Source organism: Bacillus rossius, chromosome 8 (assembly GCF_032445375.1).
Source record: "Bacillus rossius redtenbacheri isolate Brsri chromosome 8, Brsri_v3, whole genome shotgun sequence".
NCBI lineage: Eukaryota > Metazoa > Arthropoda > Insecta > Phasmatodea > Bacillidae > Bacillus > Bacillus rossius.
In genome coordinates this window covers 2245079-2272328 of record NC_086336.1, presented here as the reverse complement: position 1 = coordinate 2272328, position 27250 = coordinate 2245079, and the positions used below count along the sequence as shown (strand labels likewise).

The window sequence follows — 27250 nt, the reverse complement described above, 5'->3', positions numbered from 1 at the left end:
TAAAACATTCACAGAGCCATACTTTATTATTCTTCCTGTCGCTCGTTGCTAACAGCAACCTCCAAGTACACGCAACTGCATGAGACACACTCCTGCCATCCGTGTTACTGGCTGTACAGTAGAATGACTTCCAAATGTTCAACAATCCACTTGAACAATGTCACAAACATGGCAATGGAAAACCTGCAAAATTCTACTATATTCCTTGGTTCAACTTCTCTACAAAGTCTTTTCAAATCTCGTTTTATCGAGCAGTATCTGTCACTTCCGCTACTTATACTCACTTCCATCATCCGGTAATGAGTCATTGCTCCATGTACCCTACCGGCTGTTAAGGAGTTTCACTTCAAATACTAAGAATTTGATAACAAGCACAATGTTAGAGAAAAATCATTGCTCATTATCTACCAAAATCTTTCCCCTTTCTGCGTCAGCACTCGGTGTCTTCAGAATCAACGAGCTGCTCTGGGACGCTACAACAGTGCCGGCCATGGAAGGTCCTTCATCAGTTCACCTGTTTGTGTTCGTCGTGTGTCCTTCAGTGACGTTCCTGCCTATGAGACATGAGTAACTACACCCGCGGCACTCCTCTTTGCAATGCCCACTTCTCATCTACAACCAACACATTCAACTAACTCTCTGTGAGCTCAAACTTCCCAACGACCAAGCAACGGAAACAGGTAACAGGCACGACATTACACACCAATTAGTATGAAAATATCAAGTTATTTATTGCAGGAACAAATGGCTATTCAGTCACTCATGTCACCAAAAAACTGAGAGTCGAATTCTTCTTGAGTTACCTGGAACAGAAAGGATATCATAATTACAAATTTGTACAGCGGAAGTCAAGCAAAGGGGCAAAGACACAAATGTACATAATAAGTTCAATGCATCAGAAACTAAGCCTGAGCGAAAACTAGTTTTTTGATGCAAAGCAAATATAGAATCAAATGATAAAAAAAAATTCGCAACTGAATTCATCTTCGTGAATATTTCCTTGCATGGTCTTATAACACTTATGTTAAGGCCATAGTTCACGATTTTTGCGAATTGGCATGTCATTTGATCAAAAACTGAGCCAGCATGATTTAAGTTATAGAGATATCGTATGATATATCTTAAAGAGGAATGTTCAGCCTATTTTTAGGAATATTGTTAAATGCATTAATGTATTTACATAATTTAATAACAATTTTTGAAATCAGACCTTTTTAAAGCTTCGGCACCATCAGAAATAGTACGTCTCTACGTGCAATAAAAATAAACGAGTATTGAATTTTATGTCCAATAAATCGTCAGTCATTTGGGCATCAACTTGTCTAAACATACTTACTGATAATTTGATATTTTCTTTTAAATTTAATTTTTTGATGTTTGATATGAAAATTTTCTAGTAAAAATATTTGTTTTTAAGACGTTGTAGTGTATTATTTTTGATAAGTAAGTGTCTTGCTTAAAGGAGTAACGTCATATGTTGACTTTGGTAGTACAACAATTAAAATCAGAGCAATAGATGAGCAAAATAACCAAAAACAAACGTTTTCTCCTATACTGCAAGGTTAACGGATAGTTGTCAGTTCCGCTAACAGAGCGCAGTGCAATGCTCGCTCGGTGCGTTGCTCGCCGGCTGTGTAGGGCACGCGCTGGCACAGTGATGCCAAGTCGTCGATATTTAGTAGTTTGAAATCTCTGTAGTGGTGACACAGTGCGCGCAATTTTTACTATTATTTACAATGGGCAAGAGGAAAAGGTCTTACCGCAATCTTAAGCGAAATAAAAGAGCTTTGTCGGTTTCTGCCTACTGGAGAAGACAGAATACTTCTAACAATTCTGCAACAGTATCAACAGCAGAAAGCAACCCAAGTGCACAAGAAACTGAACCGCATGAAATTTCATCACAGTAAGTACTTCTGTTATTTTTAATTAGACTTAATTTATAACAGCAAAGTCATGTATTTATTTTCGCTAATGAAACTTGATAGTAGAAACTATTGAAAAGCTATATTCTGATTGGCAACAACATGAAAATAATTCAACAACGAGTAAATAATTATAAGAAACGGGGGTACATTTTCTCCCTGGAAAAAAAAATGTGAACGGCGGTAATGCGTTTTACGTACTCATGTTGTTAAAAAATCTTACCGACATGTCCCCCGGCCTGCAGCTTCATGGCAACGGCTTGCGTGGCCGAGGTTCCAAGCCCGTATATAGTCCGTGGCAGAAAACGTGTCCCTAAGTTATTTTGCCTAAGAATATATAATAAAAAAAAAATTCAATAGCAAAAAATTTAAATCGTAGGGTTTTTTTGCATACATTTGTATACAATTTAATGCAAAACTTGAGACTTGATTTTTAACTGTAATCACCTTGTTTTTAAAAAAAATTAAAGTATATCATACACCTTCTACCTCTGTACACCTTTTAGCTTTAAAATATTTGTGTTATTTTAAAGTTAATTGAAATATGTGGTTTTTATATTTTTTGTTACATATAGGAATGAAAATGAACAGACAGAATTGGATGATAGTATGCCACCACTTTTAATTGAAGTTGATCAAGGAGGTTCTTCTTGGGATAATCTGAAAGGAAACCGGCTCTTCAATCCTGCATACGTAATTCCCAAAATTCTTAGCCTTCAGAGCAGCCACAAGAAGCAGTGCACTTTGGGTACAATCCAATTCAAAAAAGAAATCAGAAATGGCTTACATTGTAAGTGGTTCATGGAATGTGATGGCTGCAATCGACAATATGAGATACAGAATGAAGAATGTGATAGCAGTGTAATGAATAGTACGGGGGCATGGGCTGCTGTGTCATCTGGCATCGGATTCACACAATTAGAAAACATTCTGAGCATTTTAAATGTTCCTTCAATGTCAAAGAACACTTACATAAAGAAAGAAGTAGAACTAGATAAGGTAATTAAACAATTTTAATTTCTTTTTCAAATAAAATAAAATATTATGTTAATCTTAGTACATTACTTTTCACTACTCATCCATCACCGGTTAATAGTCGCCTTATTTTACGGGGCACGGTTAAGAGGCCGTGTCACAAATTTGCGCTCCTATCTATATCAATGTTATTTTAAAAGGCAGTTTTTCTCAAAGTCTATAAGAGGTAGGGGCCGGAAATTTTGCCTACTGAAAGTATACAATACATTTAACATAACCGCTTTTTTCAAATTTAGTTATCATATCATATATTATTTCTGTGATGAAAATAATATTATCAATATTTTGATTTGTCCAGATACATTGAAATTTTGCTTATATTTATAATTATTTAGCAAAAACTGAAAACGCCATTGAAATGTATTGCACATTACCTTTCGATCAGTGTCTTCATGATCATGATGGGTTTATAAACCTGGGTGTAATCAAGTCTTTAACTATTACATGACAACATTTATACTTAATAATTTGGAGATATGCCTTTTCTATCCTCAGCCCCTGAGCTTTTACTATCTGGTCTGGCGACCGACCTGACACTCTTCAACCACCCCAGGGGTCTCCGATTGCACATCTTATCAAAAAAAAAAGCTGTTCGTTCATTTGTTTTTGTGTTCGAGCGAAGGTTTACTTCTCCATAAGTGCCACAGACTTCACACATTTATGCCAAGGGAATATTCCGCTGATGTGACGCCATACGAATGTATTATTTGCGACCATACAACTTTTTTGTTTGTCATCGGGAAAATGACGCCGCAGTTTGATTTTTTGTGGTGATATAAAATAAATTTTCTTGCTAGGGAATGTTCATTTTGAATTGAGCATTTTCAAATGTCAGCGTAGAATATGATTATCTGCCCATTTTGTTTCTTTCCATAATAATGAGTAAAGTTAACATTGTCATAGACATTTTATTATATTCGTTTGCCGTCCAAGTACAAATATCACACTATATCGCACGTAATTATATTTTTTACTAATTTGTTAGTTGTCATTTTATTTAAGTTATAAATAACAGTAATAAAAATTATTTTTTAATAGTCCAGAATAGAGATTGAGTTATTATTCATTTAATAGGGGTTTAAAATATGGTACTACATACATATTTATATTATCTTGTTGTCTTCTTTGTAACTTTACTGGAAGAATGGCATTTGGTATGTATGTTAACTCACAATGAAAATACTTCAGAAGTACTCAATTAACAGTGAACAACCTAGGGCCTATACTAATTTCATTATGTTCATGAAATATAATTGATATTACTAATAATGAACTGTATGTGTTTTGCGTAGAGATATCGTACGAACTGTATGTGGTACAGACCAACATTAGCTAAGACTCTGTAAATAAGTAATTTCAGTTAATGTGTAGAGAATATTAAAAGTTAGAAATAATGATATATATATAAAACAATGCAGAGTTATCAGCATAAAAATAGAAGTTGTTTTTACGTAGCGCCTACTGGAATGTATATTTTGTGTTGAATTATGTTTTATGATTAGTATTCTCTTATTGTAAGTGTGTTTTGTTAAAATCTTATAAAACATCACTTACTGTTCAAGGATTTTCATTTTTTTTGTGATGATCTTACTTAAACAAGTTTTAATTATATTACACATGTATATTTTAAAATCATTTTAATGTATACTTATAGAATTGTAATAGGCTTTATACGGACTCTCACGATGCATGTGAGCATCTATAATTAATAGAGACCGGAAAAATTCGCGGATTCATTAGGCGATAGGCTAGAAATCAAATACATATACCTTTTAGATGATTTTGCTATTGGCTTACTGTTCATCTGGACGAATCTCAACCAATTATAAAACACCAGCCAAAGATGGATCGAATCACAGACAAACAAGCTGAGACGACTAACAAGTCAGCAGCAAATGAACTGCCGTTATTTGCCCGAGTGTACAGGGGAATGTGCAGTCTATCCTGAAGGCCGTCGAAACCGCGAATTTTTCCGGTCCCTAATCTACATCAATATTATGGCCGTTTCACAAGATCAAATATTTATTGAATTCAATCTTTTGCATTCATTGTACATGATTTTCGATATGTACATTGAATTCAATACAAATTGAAGATGTTACTCAACTAAGCTTATTCTTATTAACTTATAAGTATTTTGTTTGTTCAGTACATAAAAGTAAAAGATTCGTTATTATTTAAATAATGAGCATCTTTAAGCAATAACGTTTTCAAAATATTTACATAAACATAATGGAATATATTTTTTAAATACTTTATATCTACGATCACATCAACGGCAGTATTATGTAATCAATGAGGTAATGAAATATCTTGAAAGGATATTTTCTTCTCTGTAAAGTAAATTTGTAATGCAGCCCTCTTAATGTTAGTCTTGTGAGTTATTTCGTCTTCTAATATGCTACAGCAATGTATAAAATTAAGTTTTGTTAGTTTTTTAGTCTTGTGTAATGTTAAAGTGTAATGTGATAAATTCAATAATTTTTTTGTAAGTTCGTATTCATAAAGGTAGGCTACATATCGTATTAAGATAAATAGTAATATTTGTAAATTTAAATTCTTTGAAACAACGTCGATAAGAGGTTCACCTACCTCTGTTAAACTGTATGATGGTGCATTGTAAAAAATTAGGTAGTCTGACTTAAGTGAGATTGTATTTAGATTGTGTGTGATGCATATGCAATATACAAGCATATGCATTTATGTTATTATCCTTTTAAAACGTTACATGATGAATTTCGTATACTTTTTAATGTCAACTAACATTATTTTTCACGGACTATTACATCCAGATAAAGAATAATTACCACATGTTTGAAGATTAATTGTATTCCGATACGTTTAAAGTATTAAAATTTTTAGTTTTAGTTTTAGATACGACTCATACTACATTTGTTAAAGTGAGGTTTCTTGATTCTGAATCCCTGCATCCGCAATTTCCTAGTGAGCCGCCGGTCAGATTGTCATCCTCTTAGATTGTCGAGGAACCAGATACATTTTTTGTCGAGTAAACTCGAGCTGTCAACCGTCCCACTAATCCTGTGATAAGGGTATAGTAGCTTTATCACGCGCTGCGGCTACAGTTCCTTCGGTTGAAAAAGCCACTAAATCTCACTGTTAAAAGAGAGAACTTCTAGAGCAGAATATTGGAAATAAACATTTACTGACACGGCCTCTTAAGGATCTTAAAATACAAATGTTCGATTAGATAAACAATATAAGTCAAGTGACAAAAAGCAAAGGAAATTATTCATTTAGGAACAAAATATCATCAAACTACGTTTTATAATTAGTGTTTTAGTACAAAATCTAGAAAGTTAATGATTGCACATATAAAGAAAATTAATTCCTACTTATAAGTACATAATAAATGCGTGAATCCTTTTATTGTTGCTTACAAACTAGTGCAACTCAAACATGTTTAAAATGTTCTGTATTATTATCCATGCCCGTCAAAACAAATTTCAAAATAAAATAAAACTAAAGTTTCAGTTTAATGAAAAAATTTAAAATCTGATTATGCTAACCTTATTTTGATTACTTGCAAAAGCCCCCATTCAGCTTTTATTTGAAACACTTGCACAAATTATGTGAAAAACTGAACAGTTCAAATGATTTTTTTTTACTCGCTTACAAACTGGTGCAACACATTAAAATAGCACAAAAGTAACGCATTTCACAACCCCAATAAAACAATAAATCAAAACAAAGACTACCTATGCCATTCTAAAGTAGTATTTTTTGAAATCATCTTATGTCTACAGTATAATACATCACTAAACATCTTAGATTTGTTTCAGGGAGAAACACATTTATTCATAATAAATATTTTTAGGACTACAATTGCTGCTACGAAAATCTAAGAAATTGTAAAATGTAGTATTATAGTATTTTGGCGATGGTATATGATTTCATTGAGTGTATTTAAGGTTTGGTGCGAGAACTTGGACCGAACCATATCAGATGCAGGGAAAGAAGAAAGAGCTCTGGCTATTCAAGAAGGAGATGTAGACGAAGATGGCATTCCATTTACTACAGTCATTGTGGACGGTGGATGGGCCAAGCGTTCTTACGGGCATAAATACAACTCTCTTTCAGGAGTGGTAAGTTACTTACGGGTCTAACAATATCAATTTCAATAATGTCGCAGTTGTTAAGAAGTAAAGGGCTGAGGTACTGTTACGAAATACATATTTCTTTGGCTAAGTTAGGCCCCGCTAGTTTGGATTTTTCCTATATTTTAATTATATTTAATGAAATATATATGAATTTCAAGGCATAAATAATATCTCCCAGACCTATAACTTGTAATAACATATATTTAAAAAAAGGTCTTATTATGTAAGCACTGAAAGGAAATAATTATTATTTCACTCATTATTACAACGAACATGATAATCACATCAGTTCAAAAGTGTTGACTTCAACAAGTGGGCAAAGCTAAGTCCTATGTTATGTTGACTCGAAACATTTATCACGGAAGATTTGTTACAAGCAGTATCAAAATATTTGAAATTGCAAGATGCGAGGTTGTCAGACCATATACGTCCCATATGAATTCGATCTCCTAATTTTCCTGTATGGTTAATCCACATTTTCTGCAAGTGAGATATTTGGATGACGTTTCCATACGTATATGGATATACTCCTATGTATGCCACCTATGTATTTTGATTTAGTCGATTCATTAACAATGTGTCTGCCATTTGGTTGGTGATTCTCGGATCTTAGGTTCAGTCCAATGCTATTTTATTAATGTCTGTACTAAGAAATGTTCATGATATTAAACCATCTAAAAATGTTTACTACATACGGAAATTATTGTGCAAAACTGGAATATAAATAATCCCATTCCTCTAATGCAAGAATGTAAATGTTAGGATGTTTGAATGTTTTTTTTTACTCACGAATTTCTTCACTATTGTAATAAAATTCGTAATAGATGTAACTCTTACATTAGAAAAAAACATTAAGTTCTTTTCAACCTGAATAAATTGAGTTCTTTAATACATAGGCATTAAAATATATACTACTAGTATTACATAAAAAAATTTACTTTAAATAGATTTGACTTCAACATAAATAAACTAATTCTTAACTTCTCTTTCCAGGCAGTGATCATAGGCCAAAGAACAGGAAAACTTTTGTTCTTGGGCGTAAAAAATAAGTATTGTACCATCTGTCGTCTTCATTCGGGAGCAGATAAAGAACCGAAAAAACATTTCTGCTACAAAAACTGGAGCCAACAAAAGCCATCCACAGCGATGGAGCAAAGTGTTATTGTAGAAGGTTTTTGTAACAGTATACAAATGCATGGTTTAAAGTACAAATACTTCGTGGGTGATGGAGATTCTAGTGTTTATGCAAGAATCATTCAAAATGTCCCTTATGGACGTTTTGTGCACAAACTTGAATGTGCTAACCATTGCATACGCAACCATACCAGTCACCTGCATACCTTGGCAAGTGATAAGAGTTTTGACCCAGAGGCTCGACGGATGCTCAAATCTGTCATTCCAAGGCTAACTTCTGCAGCACGAGGTGCCATAAGGCACTGTGGGAAAGTGGGTGAGAAAGCTGAAGACCTAATTAAGGACTTGCGAAATGGTCCAAATCATGTATTTGGAGACCATTCTGAGTGCCGACCTTACTTTTGCGAAGGCAATGAATCTGATGGTAAAAGGGTAAATATTTTACTCGGATCTGTATTGTTTGACCATATTCAAGGTCTTTTAGGAAGCCTGGTAGCAAAAGCGCCAAGACTTGTGGAAAATAAAACAAGCAATGCAGCTGAATTTTACATGAGTCTTGTTGCAAAGTTCAATGCTGGAAAACGTCTCAACTTTACTCAAAGAGGATCTTTTCAAAGACGATGCCACGCCGCGGCTTTAAGATTTCAGAAAGGCCACGCTTGGGAAATAAGCCCTTTCAGGAAACTGGCAGGAAGAAGCCCTGGACTGAGTCATTATAAGGTTATCCGAAAGAGACAGCAGACATTAACACGCCGTAAATTGCAGTTCCATGACGACTTCCCTAAAAAGAAAAGAAGCAAAACTGATACAACTCATCCAGCAGACATCGACTATGGACCAAGCTCTGAACAAGTAGAAGATGATCCGTGTGACGAGATTTCAGATGCACAGCTAGCAGAAAAGTGTGAGAACTTTGTTGAATCTCTGAATGTGACCTCTGAGCAGCAAGAAGAAATTGCCATTCAAACTAAAGATCAGGCGAATTGTATAATCTGGCATGAACTTAGGCGAGTACGCTTAACAGCTAGTAATTTTGGAACAGTGTGCCGAAGAAAAGAATCAACTCCATGTGCGAACTTGGTGAAAAATCTTTTGTACAAACCCTCTGTGAATACCAAAGCTACAGAATACGGTCGCCGCAATGAACATGTTGCTATTAAAAGGTTCGAAGCACTAACAGGCTTGAATGTAGAGAAGAGGGGACTGTACATAGATGTAGAAAATGGGTTTTTAGGAGCTAGTCCAGATGGAATTGTGGTCACAGAAAATGCTACAATTGAAGTAAAATGTGTTCCATCAGGCATATCTACTGGGCTTCAAGAGCTGGCCAGAAGTAAGAAAGGATTCTTTCTCCAAGAAATTGCCAGCAAGAAGTTACAGCTTAAAACCACACATCATCACTTCTATCAGATCCAGGGAACTTTAAATATAACAAAAAAAGATTTTTGTTATTTAATTGTCATGACTGACACAAAACAAGATTTGTTTGTTGAAAAAGTTCAACGAAATGAAGATTTCTGGAGAAATGAAATGCTGCCCAAACTCACGCGATTCTATAAAAAGTGTTTACTACCCGAAATTGTTGATTCACGAGTTATTAGAGGAAAACAAGTGAGAGAGCCAGAGTATATATCAAAGGCAAAAGAAGAAATAAATGCAAAAAAGTCCAAAAAATCTTAGTTTCTTTTGTAAAGTTGTGATGTTTTTTCGCCTTCAAATAAGCATAAATTTTACCTGCACTTACATTTAAAGTAATCCACGTATGTTAAACAGCATCAGTGCCATTGTTACTGGTATTATTTACAAAAAACTTCAATACGAATCCTTCAAAACATATGAACATATACACTTTTATTCTGTTCATCGTGTACTTAAATAAAAAGGGTTAACTTTATGTTTTGTAACATTATGATGTTTAGAAAATATACTTAGTAAATGCCGAGTTTCCGTTTGTAATTTAGAACACAAATATTATCTAGTACGTAATAAATAAAATAGGAAATAATAGAAACACATATGATATTCGCTAAACAGAATAACATATAATGATGAAACTGTAGTATGTTTTCTTTTTTAATTTTAATAAAATTTATTTTCTATTTCTAAAAACTGTAATTGCTGCTAAGTATTTTTAAGTGTTTGCAAATATCATTTCTGAAAAAAAGTACATATATGTAATTTTGTTAAATGTTATTTTTATAACTCACTATGTTTCACTGTTTTACATTGAATCTGCTGATGTATGTATATGTATTTATTTATTTTGTAGAAACTGTAAAGTAGCAATGATAAAAGTTGAAAGAGAGGGTCCAGACAGCATGTTTTTCTTCGTAACGATGAGATTGTAAACTGGGCTTTCATGATATATATGGAGGTATGGTTATTTATTTTCAGCTAATTGTGATAAAAGCAGGAAATATACCAAGTTAAAGTTAAGATTTTAATGAAACTGTCAATGCACATAGATTACGATGATAGGCATATATTACTAAGCCTGTGTGGAACGCTGCTTGAAAACCTGACAATTACATGAGCATCACGCATTTACGCACTAATTCACCTAGTATTTCTTAAAACTAGAATAAATACTGTCTTGTAATCGAAACCAGCATTTTTATTTTAAAACAAAATTTTGTCAGGTTTAGACAAGAAAAGTATAATTATGCTCCGTAGCTATCCACGCTAAAATAAGCTGCCACTTAATTTTAAGTTTATAACTTGGATATTAATGTTACAAATAAATATTATTGAGTATCTTTATGAGCAAAGTCGTCTAGTTACTAATGCAATGTAAATTTAATACAGAATTTAAAAAAAAGGTAATATTAAAATTTATATTTAACATAGCAAAAATTGTTTGACCAATATATTCGACAGTATAGTGTTTAAACTGCATATTCAAGTATTTACACTGCTAATTGCTAGTATTGTAACCCGAAAAAAACATTTGGGGTTTTGTTTTTATTTAAAGTTAATCATAGTATGACACAAATTTTATGTACTTACGTGTGTTATTGTTAGGTATATTTATAAGAGACTACCTATTGTGGCCGTCACCGCAGTACTAATTTCGGAAAATGTTTGTACCCTTTTCGTCTCATGTCATAAAAGGTTTTTTAAACTTTCCTTTTATGTTAGTGTAATGCGTATTATGATGTTTAATTCTAATAATGTAACCGATTGTGCAATTGGCAAAAGAGCAAAGATTCTGGAGTGTCAATGTAACCACTCTTAAGTTGTAAAGTGTTATCGTGTACAATAAAAAGACTTCGAATTTGAATTTGTCCATAGATCCCAAAACAAGTGTCAACGCAAAATTTGTGTGTGTGTGTGTGTGTGTATGTGGGGGGGGGGGGGACGATTTTTGGGGTGTAAACCATCCCCTTAAATAGTGTACAATGCCTGCGGTGATATTTAATAGTAACGCCTCTAATTAGACAATTTACTGTAGCAGTAATTGGATTTAAGTTACTCAGTGAAGATTTTATTTCTTTCAGTATGAGATATAAATTACTTCTCATAACTTCGAGTCTTCAAAAACTGAGTTAACCGTGAGCAAATTTTAAATTATTATGTGATAATATAACATATTTTTAACGTCTCATTTAAAGATATATGTTTGAAATGTTAGTGAAAATAATAATAAAAATATTTTTTAAATGTGTATTATGGTTTTATAGTGAATCTTAGTTAACATAAAATATTACGTACAGCACGTAAATGTGTTGATGTCTAAAGTGCGCGCGAAGGTACAATTTCCCGACGGGCCGTCAAACTTCGCTCACCGGCCGGCGCGGCGAATTGTAAACCTCCATCGGCTGCGGAGGCTCGTGGCCCTGGTCGGGTGGAGTAGAACCGGCAACACTGCGGCCCTCAGCCGTGTCCTGCGCATGCGCGGGTAGAACCCGCACATTCAGGGGGAGGGGGCGGCCAACCGTCTTCGCGTGTCTAAAGCCGGCCAGGAGAGAGGAGAAGCACACCCTCCCCGTATGAAGAGCCTGACTCGAATGACCGTTGCTCCCAGCTACACAGGTACTTATACCGACCGGGCGGAGTGGTCGGGTAGTTGATTTCGAAGGTTTTATTCACATTTTACCAAAATTAACACGATTTGGAAGTGTAGCGATTTTTAGTCTATGAACCTTCCCCTTAAAATGCAATTTTTTTTAAATTTCAGATCAGTATTTTATAAAATATGTTATGTATGAACTGTTTAAAAACACAAATTGGGCGCTATTTTGCAATGCCATTACAAAGAAATGTTAAAATAGCCACAAATAAAAATTAATTTCCTGTCATGATTGATTCACATCTTGTGCCCTTTTTTTATGGCACCATCTTTTTCTGAATCCCAATATAAATAACTAACATATGTATTAAAAACCAACATAGAACTCCACGAGTACGTATAATTTGTTTAATCAAAATATCTCAGCAGTGGTGTAGAGCTGTGAGAGCGCACGCCTGCCGTGTGCCCCGTCGCGCCGGCAAGTGACGTGTCTGCTGCACTGGGCTGGCGACAATCTAATAAGAGTGTGTGCGCGTGTTCTCCCGTATCAATGTAAATGTCCCATCAACTGCCAAAACATTGTTGTTTTTGCATGAGATTTCCCAGTATTTCAACAGAACATTCCATGAAAAAACTGCAGCCATTATTGGTGTTTATAGGTGCACCTTTTATGTTCCTCCAGCCCTGCACAAGTTTGCTGGTAACGTGCTAGTATTTGTCAGCTCCTTCTATAGAGTACCTTGCTGCCTCTTCTCTCTCCGAGACAAAAGAAAGGTGAAAAGAGGGGGGGAAAACAAGGGTATAAAAAATAGCAGAATTCTCCTTCTTATAAGGTAGAGCGGCAATTGATGGGGTCTTACATATGGGGGAAAGGGTGGGGTGGCACAGAAGTGGGCCGCCTCACACCTCCGCAGTGAACAGACAAAGAAGAACACTGTCAACACCAGGGCAGGATTTCTTACATGCCAGATGAAATTGTTAGATTTTTTTGACCAAAATTAAAGGTGCTGCCTTTCTGGTAAAAACGGTAAGGCCTACACACCAGGAGCACACAATATCTACGACTATCTACAGCAGATGTCAAAGATTACTAATCGGTCAGAGAGAAGGGGGGGGGGGGGAAGAGAGAGAGAGAGAGAGCCCGGCCAGGCTCCCGTTCAGACAACACCAGGACAGGCAGCCAGCTCCCTCGCTACAAGTGACGTCACGACGGGATGAGCACACACCTTCTTCATCTTGAGCTTCTTGATGAGCGCCACGTCCCGCACCAGCTCCTCCATCTCGTCCTTGCTGAGCGTGCGGGGCTTCTTCTTCCTCCTGGGGGGCTGGGCCCCGGCCTCCTTGAGCCGCTGCTTGCCGGTGCGTCGCTTGTTGCGCCTGGCCTTCTGCGCCAGCCTGCGCTCCTGGGCCAGCGCCCAGGGCTGGGTGGCGCCGCCGGCCGCGGCCCGAGACCTGCCCGGCCACACGCCCGTCTGCCGGTACTCCCGCAGCTTGCGCAGGCGCGAGCTCTCCTTCTGCGGGTCCCTGCGCACGCCCACGCGCATCACCACCGCGTCTAGGCCATACTACCAGTACCAGCTCAAACTACCGCGACAACCGCGTCTCTGCAGCAAGCTTAGCAATTATATGTGTTACTGTGACGTGAAAATTACATACTTCCGTTAAATTAATTAGGTAATTCCCTTGCACCACGTTTAAAATAATATCAGTGTTGCACCATGACTGTTTTGGCATCAACCACGGGAGCGGGAAGACCGATGGGGCGATGGTGTATTGCAATATTTTTGCCAACATGTTTGGAAAAATACCAGGCACACATTTTAATGCTGAACGCACAACTAGTCAAGTTATCAGCAATGTACAAGGCAAGTTGCAAACTTGATGCCCTAAAATATCGGTGCGACGATTATGCGAAAAAATCAGAATACTTTGCTTTTTGTACAGAAGAAACAGCTAAATATCCAGACCTAATCATCTTACCTCCCCGTAGTTGTTTATGTTACTTGAGAGTAACATCGGCCTACTAGGGGCACTGGTTTGACCGTGCGTGCGTGCGTGCGTTTTTTTCTTTTTTTTTCTCACCATAAATTAAGTAAATAGTTTTCTCCACCTCCTGTTAGGCCACACGTTCATACAATTTTTGGTTTTTTTTATGCTAAGCCAGTTTTGCAGGTTTTTTCAGATCACGTCATACAGGTCTTAAGTAAAATGCAAGAGTTTCTTAATGTAAACACATTTTTACCAAAAGTATATATATAAAAAAAGTCATATTACAAGATAGACAATTACAAGTAATGTAATTATTTAAAAATTGGCTAAGCTTAAGAAGCAGAGCAGTAAGAGGTGCACGTGAGGAGCACAAGGGCGCTAGTGGAGTAGAGCCATAGATCACTGCAGACACACTGACAGTGAACGTCTTGTTGAACGAGGTCCCTAGAGATGGAGACGTGACGAGAATGGAGCATGGGTGGAGGAAATGGGCGTCTGACAAACCCGACGTACTCATGGCAACGTCTGCCACATTTCTGCACACAGGATGGTTTACATGACTATTGCACAACCTGGTTCAGGAGTCCCAACATATTTAAAACTATGTCATGTATATAACCCTCGTAAGTTGGGGTCTCAACGCACACGCTTGGTTCATCCAGTCTCTGGTTGCTCTTTCTGGAACAACGCACTTGCACAGTGTGTTTCAACAGTAGAAAAGAATTACATTTTATTTTATGCAGCATTACGCTACAGTGAAAGATCTTCAACCCGGCATATAGGCGACCACAACCATGCTGGATTGCAATTTTTCCGAATTATTGAATCCAATGTCATTTTAACGGGAATACCAAATGCAAAGTGTGAACTGATATGAAAATGGACAGTAACGATGGCAGATGTGTTTACTTCACTCAAAGTTTAAGGTCAACAGCCAGTATTCACCCAAACGACTGAGGGGCAGGAGAGTGCGGGAGGGCGGGAGGACGGGAGGGAACTCACTTGTAGGCCACGTCGTTGAGGTCCACGTCGACCGGCTGGAAGCACGCGGTGTCTCTGCCCCGCAGCTCCGGCATCTTGGGCAGCTTCAGCAGGCAGAAGCCGGTGGCCAGCTTCCCCAGGTCCAGATCTGCAACACAGGCGCCTCCCCTCCTTCCACACCTCTCCTGTTCATGCAACCAGGGGCGCAACAACTAAATTTCCAAAGGGGAGGGCAATATTCCTTTTTATAAAGAATCATCGATCCCCCCCTATTGAAGCGGGGGGTCCTTCCCCCGGGAAAATTTGTATTTCAAGGTGGAAAATGGTGCTATTTAAGCAGTTTTATTATCTAAAAATTGATTACACAGCACTTTCTTTGCCCCCGTTTGCCCCCCCTTCAAGGTTTCAGAAGGGGGGGGGGGGCAAAACACCCTTGCCCCCCCCCCCCCCCCCCCCCTGTTGTTGCGCCCCTGCATACAATCATCAGTTAGGTCTCATGCATATCTCTCTGTTCTTCACGTTTACAGAGTTCACGTGTGTCACCTTTGAGCCGGAGGATGATGTTGCACTCGTGCTTGGCGTACGCCTGCACGTAGGACACGAACGCCTGCGTGGCCTTGTCTGCGACCGCGCGGTCCTGCAGTTGCAGCCTGCGTGCGCGGGACAGGACGTTGGCGGCCGGCGCCGGTGCTTCCAGCCTCTCCAGTCTCACCTGCGCACACGGCACGGCGGTCGCGACACCCGCACGCACGGAGGCTCGCGGAGACCTGGCGGTGCTCGCGGATGTGAGTCGTGCCCGGGGGAAGCAACACACGAGCGAGATGCGTTGGCAATCACCGACTCAGAGGACACTACTTTGGTGGAATACACCCCTTGTTTTATTCTGCTGTTATTAAGGCCATAAAAATATTGTATAAAAGTCACCAAAAACACACTACAAGATACAATAACTAAACAAATAACAAAAAACAGATATAGCAGGTGAAACATACACAGAAAAACCATTTACAAGCTTAACCTCGGTAGTACGCTCTTGTCATTAACAGATGCCCGGGTGGTACGAAGTTTACTCTGTTGGAGATAGGTTGAAAGTGCCAATGTTTTATTTTTTTGCTAATTTAACCAAACAGTAAATATTTCTTCAACCCACTGCTGTCTCTCCAGCTAAGCCTTGTGGCTATGTGTACGTTGTGGCGGCGACGGGAGGCGCACCTTCTGGTTGCGGTGCAGGAAGTCGGTGTAGGCGTCCTCAGAGGGCAGGAGCAGCACCAGAGCCGAGCCCTCGTTGCCGATCCGGGCGGTGCGGCCGCAGCGGTGCACGAAGGCCGCGGCCGAGGAGGGGGGGTCGTACTGCACCACCCAGTGCACCTCCGGGATGTCCACGCCGCGCGCCATCACGTCCGTGCACAGCAGCACGCCTGCGCACGTCCCCACACTGACACCCTTGTGTTCTCTCTTTTACACTTTCCTATTGAATATCAGTGTTTTGCAATTGAATATTGTGTTTTAAAGTTTTTTTAAATTACATTTTAATATTTAATTTTTGTTTCACAAGTTTTGTCTATTTTATTTTTGCCACGCTTGCCAACACTGGGACTCGGTTGCTTTCAATGCGGAAATTGAGGTGTGCCGAGCGAGTGGTGACGTCAAGAGACAGCTGAGTCGGTGCGTGGCGGACAGAGAGCGGACTGGTTACCCGCTGCCTGGAAGCTTCGCACGCGCAGGCGGCCATGACGGTCATCGGGTGGACTGCTGTTGCTCCCATATTCGCTCCCAAGTATTTAGTTTGACCTTTTATTTGACAGTAACTTTGTGTGACAATAAATTACTACATTTGTTTGTAGTTTGTAGTCACTTCTAGTGAATAAACTATATATTTAAACAATCACTTAAATTTTTTTAATACTACGCAAAAAATCTATTGAGTTGTATAAGACCTTGGATGTAAGATGCTAAAAAATCCAAAATCACTGAATGTAGGGTGTCACTGCATACAACACAACCAAAGCAACCTCGAACACAATATGATCGCAAATACAACACGTTTCTGAATGTTAAGTCGACCTTAAATGTACGTCAAGCTCAAAAATAACGCAGATCAGGAATAAAAAGGATATCTCTCGAATATACATACTATATTTGCTCAAATATATTGTGACTGAAGCTAATGCGACTAGTCTAGCACAAAAACTATATTGACAGGAAATCAGAACTCCTGGTGCCACTTCTGTGAGTAGAGTGATTTACACAGCTTCTTCTGAAACAGCGAGCAGCAGTTTGAGAAATGTGTTTTGCCACGGCAGTTCAAAAGCTGTGGTTCAGAAAGCTAATAATGCCCATACACGTTGGTTGTCGCCACTGTGAAGACAGGAAGGAGGAGTCGGATGATATTACAGAGTGCTAACCTGTCTCATCTGTCACACTGCACCGAGGACATGTGGTTATCAAGGCTTCGATTGTAAGATAGCTAAACAAGAGGATGTTTTAAAAATAATATAACTTACAATTCAAAACAAATTCAAAACTAGGTAAAAATTGGTCAACATTACATATGAAAAGTAAACTTTTCATCTTAGGCTGTAAAATATTTATAATTTAATCATTCACACTGAAAAAGTTGCTTTTTAATTTGTAATAATATTATAAAAAAAAATATTTTTCTTTAAGTGTTTCATCATTTTACCAAGTGTGGATATATTGTGAATTTATGTTTTTCAAGTGAAATTAAATTTGCCTACAAAATTTAATTTCACAATCCAAAAGAAAAAAAATAAACCACCTTCACAATTTTTAAAACAATTTTTCTAACAATCGTTTTATTTTGGTTTCACCAATATTTTATAATGTGTGGATAAGTCCCCGGACAGCAGCATTTATCCCAAGTATCTCCTGAACCTCACTTAAAAAGATTTCTCACTGTCCATATTTTAAAATCCCTACAAGATGTTTTACATTTAGTAACGGTTTAGTATAGTGTACGTAGTTTCATTATTAAGTACCAAAATTGCTGTTTTTTTTAAGTAGTTGTAATGAGTATTCACTGTAACGTACTGAATAATAACAGAACTTGACTGATGTGTTGAGCTTACCGGAGTCAGCTGCTCTGAAGGAATCGAACACCTGGACTCTCTTCTTCTTCATCTTGCCGTGGATGGCGAATACCTGCACGCCTGTCAGCAACCTGCGCACAAGCCCCGCGCCCCGCGCTAGTCAGTTGAGCCGTGACACGACCTCTCTCCAGCGACCCAGCACGGTTCGCTTTCAGCCGCTGCTTCGTACGCAATCACGTACCAAGAATTTCCCAGATAATCATAAATCAATCCTGATATCACAAAGATAGCCAAATTTAAATGTTTTGGCAAACACTAAAACGTTTCTCATTACTTTTCGTGACAGCTTGAACTACTGACCGTTCTACACAGTCAGCTCAGAATTTGATAGCACATTGCAAAAACATAAGGTAAATCAAAAGTAGAAGTCGAATCACAGACTAATTTTATTTGACTTTCGTCTTTGGAAAAAATAATAAAACTTCCAAGATTCTGAAGATATTTCTTAGAGCTGAATATGTTAAAAGCTGGTTTAAACGCAGTTGCTTGGGGTCATAAATAAAACCAGTGGTGATGCATATCATGGTTTTTAACAGAAAGAGAACCACTGAAGCTGTTAAAAATGGATGAGAACTATCAGCACTTCTTATTGGTAGAAAATATGCAGCGTGAGTGGATGTTTGGTCGCCCCCTACCCACTACCTAGTGACTGCAGCAGCGACGTCCGACATAAAAAAAAAAGTCGGTGTCTTTGACACGAGCACGCAGGCATTAGAAGAAAAACCACTCCCTAAAATTTGATTACACTCTGTTGAAAACGAGGCAGACCTTTTTGGCAGGTCTTCAGGGTAGCCGGATATTTTGTGAAAATGATGAGGTGCCCAAGTCTGAATGTTTGCTAAAGGACGGGGCAAAAAAGTCTCACCTTATCGTGAAAATAGTGCATTCTCTTTTTCCTATTTGTAAGTTAAAACAAAAATAAAATTTATAAAAGTTTACACGATAAAGCAGTGAAGTATCGAAACAAATTAAAATGTAACAAGCTAACATGGCCACATGTCTTGAAACACTACGAACACAGACACAATGGTTAAGTGTAATGTAATGGGAGGGCAAGCTAGTAACCCCCACCTATAGTAAGATATTTATGAATCCTCCCTTTCACATTCTCCTGAACCCTCAATCTGTAACTCTTCTACACTTTCCACACGTCTCTTGATACACACATCTACACTACAGTATGTCCTGAACGGAATCGCTCGACACACTGTACTGCAGTAACGTAATGGCTAAGGACCGAGATAAAAACATACGTTTGTAGGATGACGGTGAAGTATTCCACGCAAGCGCACGTCGACAAGAAGATCATGTACTTTTGCATGGCTGGCTGCGACTTGAGGAAGGAGACCAGCGTTGCCAGCTTTTGGTCCGGCTCACACATCATGTAGTAGTTGCTCAGCGTGGAGGGGGTCGACACGACCTCTGTGTTCGACCTGCGGCAACAAGAACCAACACGTGATGGACAGACAATGTAGCCACTCACAACAGAAATACACAGAAAACTGTGCAGGAAACAACAAAACAATGGTCATAAAATTACGTGGAAAAAAGGAAAAAATAGGGTTTTACTGTTAACGTTTCATTTATGTTGAAATGATTAATTTACTCATGCAATATTGTTTTCATGAAACAGTAAGTGGGAAAAAAAAAAAAAGTACTAATAGCTGAACTTGTACAAATAAATTCACAATAAAAAAAAATAAAAAAAAAAAAACCAACATGTATTGAACATTTTAATTTCCAGTCAGGTTTGCTATTCAGTAATGATGGACACTGTAACCAACGTGATGGCATCTCATGAGCTTGACACAACAATGAATGATGGAAGAGAGAGTAGCTCAGAATTGCCTTATAGTTCAGGAAACAAAGGCCAAAAAAGGTCGAATAGGGGGAATAATTAGTGTAGTCGCAAATTAAGGGGGAGATGAACACATACAACATACGGGTGGGTAGTGATCCAGGAGTGGGCGAGCATTTAACTGTCCCTTTTTCACGTTTTTCTTGAATAAATCGAAAACCATGGAGTCTAGCAAAAACTTGTTCATGTGCAAAATTACACTACATAATATTTACTACAAAAAATGTCCAATTAATTTTTCTCTAGGATGGATGTAGGGGATGGAAAAATCATATTATTATAAAATGTTTGAATGGTATAGTGATTAATGTTGAATAAAGTGGGTTCAGACCGAATATTAAATGTCTGTGCAGCATCAAGTGCAGTGGAGCTGTATTAAGTGTTGGGGATAAGGGGGGAGGGTATGTACCAGTTAACATACATAAGGTAAGCCATTCCCTCTCGCTGCACACTCATTGGCTGCAGGCACGTGATGTAACGAGGGCGGTGAGCGGGCTGGATCGTTGCCCAGCCAGCAGACCAGTACGCCATGATAAAATAAAATTGTCATTTTGTGAAAAAACTAAACAACCAAACTAAGGAAATTTTTTAGGTTCTATTTCTCAAGTTCTTAAAATCTCATTCACTATAATGCTGCAGACCAAAACAATAAACTAGCCACCCACACGTGTTCAAGGATTTTGCAGGTAAGGGACATTTCACCATAAATCAAACTGCTTTAGGATGGGCAGAAGTTTGGTCAGACATGACCATTCGAGCCACACTATAATGCGCTTTTCAAAGCTCAGGTGGTCTGACACGCGGAAGAGGAATAACCGTTTCTGTTCTAGCGAAGTTGATCGGTAGGTCTCCCAGCGCAACTGCAATCTGCTTCGTCGTTAGAGTTTGCCGGAGAGACTTTTTTCAAGTGGGAGGAGGCAGCACGTTGACATCCGGGCATCTCGGGGAAAATAGGGAAGGACGAAACCGGGCAAAGATTTGATAATGGTCTGATGACCATTCTCCTTTTCCGAAAAACGAATTCACTTACGTCTCTGTCAGCAGGGATCATCGGAAATTCAAAAATAAATTGGTGCTGGTACCATGAAAAGTTTGTTGGTTAAATTTTGGTGACATAAAAAAGTATAAAAAGAAAGTGATGTTGCGTGTGAAGGGTGAAACGGTGACTGCAGGAATCAGGTAGGCACAAGCCCTGCTCCGTCTCGGGAGTGAACACTGAACGGGGCGAGGCAGGGGACCCACGGGCTGGTCTTCTCCTTGACGCCCACGAAGACAGGGTTGCGCAGGCCGGCTCGCACCAGCAGAGCCACCTCCTTGGTCTGCGTGGCGGAGAACAGGCCCGTGCGACGCTGCTTGGGCAGGTAGCTCAGGATGGTGGAGAGCGACTTCTCGAAGCCCAGGTCGAGCAGCCGGTCTGCCTCGTCCAGCACCAGCAGCTCCTGCTCGCTCGCACACGCGCCCGCCCCGTCACTCTCCCGCGTCTGCCCCATCACACACACGCACGTCCACACATCACTCTACCATATCTGCCCCATCACACACACACATATCCACACATCACTCTCGCATATCTGCACAATAACACACACATGTCCGCACATCACTCTCGACTAACTGCACATGTAAGATTTAAACAATGATTAAATAAGCACGAGTTGGCATCCCAATTCTTGATGAAGCTAACTAACATGGTTTTAAGATGTATTTGAGATTGCCATTTTTGGCTCCAAATCCACAAGTGTAACATGGGATGGGTCCTAAACAGTTTCATGATTTGAGGGTTTCTACACGTAGATTGAGACATTAAATCACATTTCATAAACATCCAAAATCTAATCCAACTTGGAACATAAAGATACCAATGCATAGTTACGAAAACACAGAAAATTATAAGTGGGAATTATTATTATTATTTTTTTATGTCTGTGAATCATGAAAGGTTTGATTTAAGCAGGCAATACAAGACAGTTGATAAAGTACAGTAAAAGTAACAAAATTTAATGTACCAGAGCTGTATCTTCTTAAAAATCATTTTATGATATTTATAACATTATTTTACAGTTTTACAATTTATTTTTTACTTGGAATAAATTTGTGGAAATACCTTTTCAACCATGCTTTAAACCTTAATTTAATAATTTGTTTCCTACTTCCTTTACTAATTTTTTTCTGACTCACACACGCATTAACTCTTTGCTGATCCGTATCAGAACTTATCTTGTGTTGTCTGGCGTGTTTTCCCCTGCCTATCCCGTGCAGGTCTGAAGGCTGGTCAGAATCTTGTTCCCCTGAGGTTTCACTTTAATAAGAAAAACTTAAGTTCTTTTTATTTACGCCCGGGCTTCTCAGTCCAATACAAAAGTTCTAACCATTTGGCACATGTGTATTATATTTCATTACAATTTATTTGTTTCTCTTAACAAGACTAAAGTTCTGTTAAAGAGTTACTAAGTTAAAAATTACTTAAGTGCATGTGTATCAGAAACTAAGTTCTTACTGTATTAAGGACACTCCATGACTGGCCGACTTGATTATTTTAAAATTAAGGATAGTCCATATTCTTCTACCCCCATGTGTCTGTGTACAAGGTAGAAGAGGCCCGCCACGGACTCACCAGGGACTTGACCGCGGCCGGCAGGTTGAGGTCGTGCTTCCTCTCGAGCAGGTCCTCCAGCCGGCCCGGCGTGGCCACCAGGATGTTGGCCCCATTGGCTCGCAGGTCGGCCACGTCCTGGGCCACGCTGCGGCCGCCCACCAGCAGCAGCTGCGACCACGGCAGGCCGCGCAGGAAGTGCGTCAGCACCTCGCTGGTCTGTGCCGCCAGCTCGCGCGTGGGCGACACGATGATCGCACCCACCTCGTGGGGCTTCAGCGGCTCCGCGCGCCTCTGCAACCACGCCGCGCCCTCTCCCTCAGCTCTGTCCGCTCCGCTGGCCTGGCTCCTGGGCACGGACTGTGGCCTCAACAGCTATCATCCTGGTCTAACTTTTTATTTATTCTCAGATTCTTAGACTTTATTTCAGGAGAAGTGATTTTTTTAAAACTTAAAAGTTTTTTATCTGTAATAATTTTTTTTTTACCCGATTATTTTTTAAAGTTTCAATTTTAGGCATTATTAATTATTGATTTGAGCTTTTAAAAAGTACCATTTTGTATTAAAAGAAATTTTTATTTCTACGTTAGTCATAGCGAACTACCGCCATTTGGGATACGTGAATATTGAGATGTCTTATATGATTCCATACATATTATAAATTTCAGTGGAATTATATGTATCTTAGATATTTTGACGTAACTTTCGTTCTGCAGATCTATAAATGTTGCTATTTTGTGATGAATTGTCCACGAGGTTTATTAGACACGTGTGACGTGATGATAATACTGTTTGCTTACTGACATCTAATTGAATAAAACGAGTTGTTTGATACTTGAAAATATATAGACGTGTTCTCTTTGTATCATGAACATGCCGTTACTTACTTATTAACTGCTATACACATTCATCATTTGTGTTTAAGAAACTGGTAGAAAACGCCCACACCACTCCTTGGTTCTTCGACGTACCAAAACGTGGATGTTTTGAGCGACTGTTTGCTCTTTAGACTCCGTGATCTGGCTGTTGGAAGCTATTGGGCCGCTGTTCCATCCCCTGAGGGACCTAAAATCCTTCAACTCCACGTCGCCAGGTTCGCTGACTTCGCTTGTCTCGCGTATTTCTTACAAGTTTCCCATCTTGTCCCTATTACAATTTTTGTTAACGTTCTAAAATATTGTCTAACATAGCTTTACGTATTTTAACAATGAGTTCACAATATTTTTAATGTGGCTGGCGTAACCTAAAAACTAATCTCATTCTTCAAATATGATTACCTAGACGTACAAACACCTAGCCACTGCGGAAAAAAACCCAGGCCTTCGCAAATGTTGGTTAGTTACAGTCATATATATTACCAAAACATATTTCATATGTAGTAAATAGATGTTAGGTAACAAATGGAGACAACCGAATCCAGCCAAAAGTTTACAAATTTTTACAGTATTTTAATTGTAGCTAACATAACCTGACTAAATGTGAAATACTTGAAAACAAAAAAAAAAAAAAAAAAAAGGGCAAGAAATTAAAAAAATTTTTTTTTTTAAATTATCATTATTTTTTTTCATGAGCCTCTCAACTAGTAAACGATTACAAGTTTTATTCTAGATTCTGAAAAAAATATTTTTGTTCATTACAAATACATTTTCCAATCAGTAGATGGACCAGCGGTTGAGGCAGGGTGTCGCTACAGTCCAGAGGGGCGTGACGAGACACGCAGGGGACTACCTGCAGGATCTCCAGCAGAGGGACCACCGGTTGAGGCAGGGTGTCGCTACAGTCCAGAGGGGCGTGACGAGACACCAGGGGACTACCTGCAGGATCTCCAGCAGAGGGACCACCGGTTGAGGCAGGGTGTCGCTACAGTCCAGAGGGGCGTGACGAGACACGCAGGGGACTACCTGCAGGATCTCCAGCAGAGGGACCACCGGTTGAGGCAGGGTGTCGCTACAGTCCAGAGGGGCGTGACGAGACACCAGGGGACTACCTGCAGGATCTCCAGCAGAGGGACCACCGGTTGAGGCAGGGTGTCGCTACAGTCCAGAGGGGCGTGACGAGACACGCAGGGGACTACCTGCAGGATCTCCAGCAGAGGGACCACCGGTTGAGGCAGGGTGTCGCTACAGTCCAGAGGGGCGTGACGAGACACCAGGGGACTACCTGCAGGATCTCCAGCAGAGGGACCACCGGTTGAGGCAGGGTGTCGCTACAGTCCAGAGGGGCGTGACGAGACACCAGGGGACTACCTGCAGGATCTCCAGCAGAGGGACCACCGGTTGAGGCAGGGTGTCGCTACAGTCCAGAGGGGCGTGACGAGACACGCAGGGGACTACCTGCAGGATCTCCAGCAGAGGGACCACCGGTTGAGGCAGGGTGTCGCTACAGTCCAGAGGGGCGTGACGAGACACGCAGGGGACTACCTGCAGGATCTCCAGCAGAGGGACCACGAACGCCAGCGTCTTGCCGCTGCCCGTCACGGCCTCCGCGGCCACGTCTTTGTTCTTCAGCAGCAGGGGGATGCAGGCCGCCTGCACACACACACACTGTCACTGTCAGTGCTCTGCTGCACAGGCTTCTTCAATAGCCATTACAAGTTTCCAACACACAGTGAGAGTTACCTAGCTCAACAGTGGAATAAAAACTTACGATAACGACAGAAAAACTATTTTGGGATTTGTGTTCATGGCATCTACAAAGGTAATACTTACCAAGTGCAGCTTGACTGGATCATTTTCCCAAAAGTACTTTTCCAGAAAACTAACATCTCTATTGGATGTACTAAATTAAAACAGGCTAAGCATCATAAACCACAGGATCAGTGTGTAGAGGATCAAGCCGTCAGGATCAAGTGTACAAGATATCATGTCTTAATGAACACTTACTGTCTGTTAGAGGATTAATTTGGAATTACAAAACTTTTTTTTTTTTGGGTAAAATCAGGGTAAAAACACAGAACTCAAAAACATGAAATTAATTTTTACTGCAAAAGTGACTTTTGAAACATTTACAGGTAATCATTAACACAATTATTAATTTATAAAATAGTAAATATTGTTTCAGACGTACTTGCACAGGTGTCATAAAACTAAACCCCAAATCATTTATTGCATTTAGAATTGGCGGGCTTAGCTTTGTATCCAGTTCATCCCATCTCGTCTCCATTGCGTGCAAATTGTATGGAGTTAAACATAAGATGCAAAACGAACGTATATGTTCTCAAAAACTTTTAACTATATCGAAACTCCAAAACACGCACATGTTTTTATTCCGGAGATTTGGCCTCGGGTCAACGAGCATTACTCCTACTGAAAGAGTGGTAACTTCCATGTTAAATGCGTGTCACAATAAGCAGACTGCTATGGAGCGACCGCAGCGATACCATGTGTGTCGTGGCAAAACCTGAACTAACGAGCGTGCGGCGCATGCTCATTAGGAGCCCTTTTTTTTAGCTGCCACGTGCTTGCTTTACCCGCCATACAGAAAATTAACGATTTGTTTGTAAACAAAGATGCAGAGAAGCAAAACATTCTTCACAAAGGATGTTACTTTTTATTATTTTCGAAACTAAATTGGTCAATTACTTTGATATTATCTTATAAAACACTTGTAATTAATTTTCTCGGCAAATAATTATGTACTATATCTAAACAGGCGTAACTCGGACCTATTGCATCTCTGCATGTTTAGTTCTAAAAGTTACACTCGTTAAATACTTAACCTTCTTTAAGCTTTCAGTTGCAAAGAAAGGCTAATATTCTTGTTAAGGTGCCTGATATTATCTGGCTTGTACCATATGAAACCGCGACATGTCATGTTAACCATAATAAATATATTCCCAGAATGGAATCACTTTCGTGAGCATTTTGTTTGGTTTAAGTTACCATGCGCATGCATAAAACGTACCTATATTTTAAAAACATACAGGCCTCTAACCCAGGCGTGAATACATTTAATTACACTTTTGACACATAGGTCAGGAAGGTTCTGTTATGAAATGAATCTAGTTATCATGTTCGTTACTAAAGTTTTTTTTCTCCTGTAGGCCCGACTAAATCCTACTTTGTTACCATTAAAACCAATTTTATCACAACTGGGTTTACAGTTTCAACCCCCCCCCCCCTTCAGTAGTTTTATACACAGTTAAACATTAATAACATATCACCTCAAAATGATGAATTACATGGTACACAAATAGGCCAAAATTGCATTTTGTAATAGATTCTCACTTATTGAATGGGCCTTAAATGTTGGCCAGCGCATACAGCTGGCTTCGCAAGGTGGGAGGGAGAGTTTCACCACAAACTATGTGGCGTTCCTACAGACCATGACGTCCTTCTGCACACTGCAAGCCCGACCAAACCCCTGCTTGGCAGGTCCTCACAAGGCAGCAGTAGCTAGGTAGGTAAACTATCTTTCAGGCGGAGAAGCAGTGTAGCCATACAGACTATACATTAACATATTGAGAAGCGAGAACATGTTTATACTTTACAAACTACTCAGT

The 27250-nt window shown here is 39.2% G+C and overlaps 2 protein-coding genes across 2 annotated transcripts; one reads left to right on the top strand and one right to left on the bottom strand.

Moving 5' to 3' along the window:
- Positions 1–26063, bottom strand: LOC134535467 (ATP-dependent RNA helicase DDX55). Its single transcript, XM_063374578.1, has 11 exons — positions 25816–26063; positions 25170–25277; positions 22771–23043; positions 21399–21595; positions 19552–19731; positions 18278–18369; positions 16401–16606; positions 15732–15900; positions 15210–15336; positions 13445–13742; positions 1–803 (listed from the first exon to the last, which is right to left on the bottom strand). The coding sequence occupies exons 1-11, from the start codon at positions 25909–25911 to the stop codon at positions 753–755; spliced, it is 1797 nt and encodes a 598-aa protein (XP_063230648.1). The 5' UTR covers positions 25912–26063; the 3' UTR covers positions 1–752.
- Positions 6390–10084, top strand: LOC134535466 (uncharacterized). Its single transcript, XM_063374577.1, has 2 exons — positions 6390–7060; positions 8069–10084. Exons 1-2 carry the CDS (start codon positions 6863–6865, stop codon positions 9887–9889), a joined length of 2019 nt encoding a protein of 672 aa, XP_063230647.1. The 5' UTR covers positions 6390–6862; the 3' UTR covers positions 9890–10084.
- Positions 26064–27250: the final 1187 nt, after the last annotated feature.

Excerpts from the sequence above, each read along its gene's own strand:
- LOC134535466 (XM_063374577.1), top strand. The coding sequence starts at position 6,863 with ATGATTTCATTGAGTGTATTTAAGGTTTGGTGCGAGAACTTGGACCGA. Across the intron at positions 7,061-8,068 it reads ACAACTCTCTTTCAGGAGTG|GCAGTGATCATAGGCCAAAG; the intron begins GTAAGTTACTTA and ends TTCTCTTTCCAG.
- LOC134535467 (XM_063374578.1), bottom strand. The coding sequence starts at position 25,911 with ATGGAGACGAGATGGGATGAACTGGATACAAAGCTAAGCCCGCCAATT. Across the intron at positions 16,607-18,277 it reads CTTCAGAGCAGCTGACTCCG|GCGTGCTGCTGTGCACGGAC; the intron begins GTAAGCTCAACA and ends GGACGTGCGCAG. Across the intron at positions 15,337-15,731 it reads CATCATCCTCCGGCTCAAAG|ATCTGGACCTGGGGAAGCTG; the intron begins GTGACACACGTG and ends CCTGTGTTGCAG.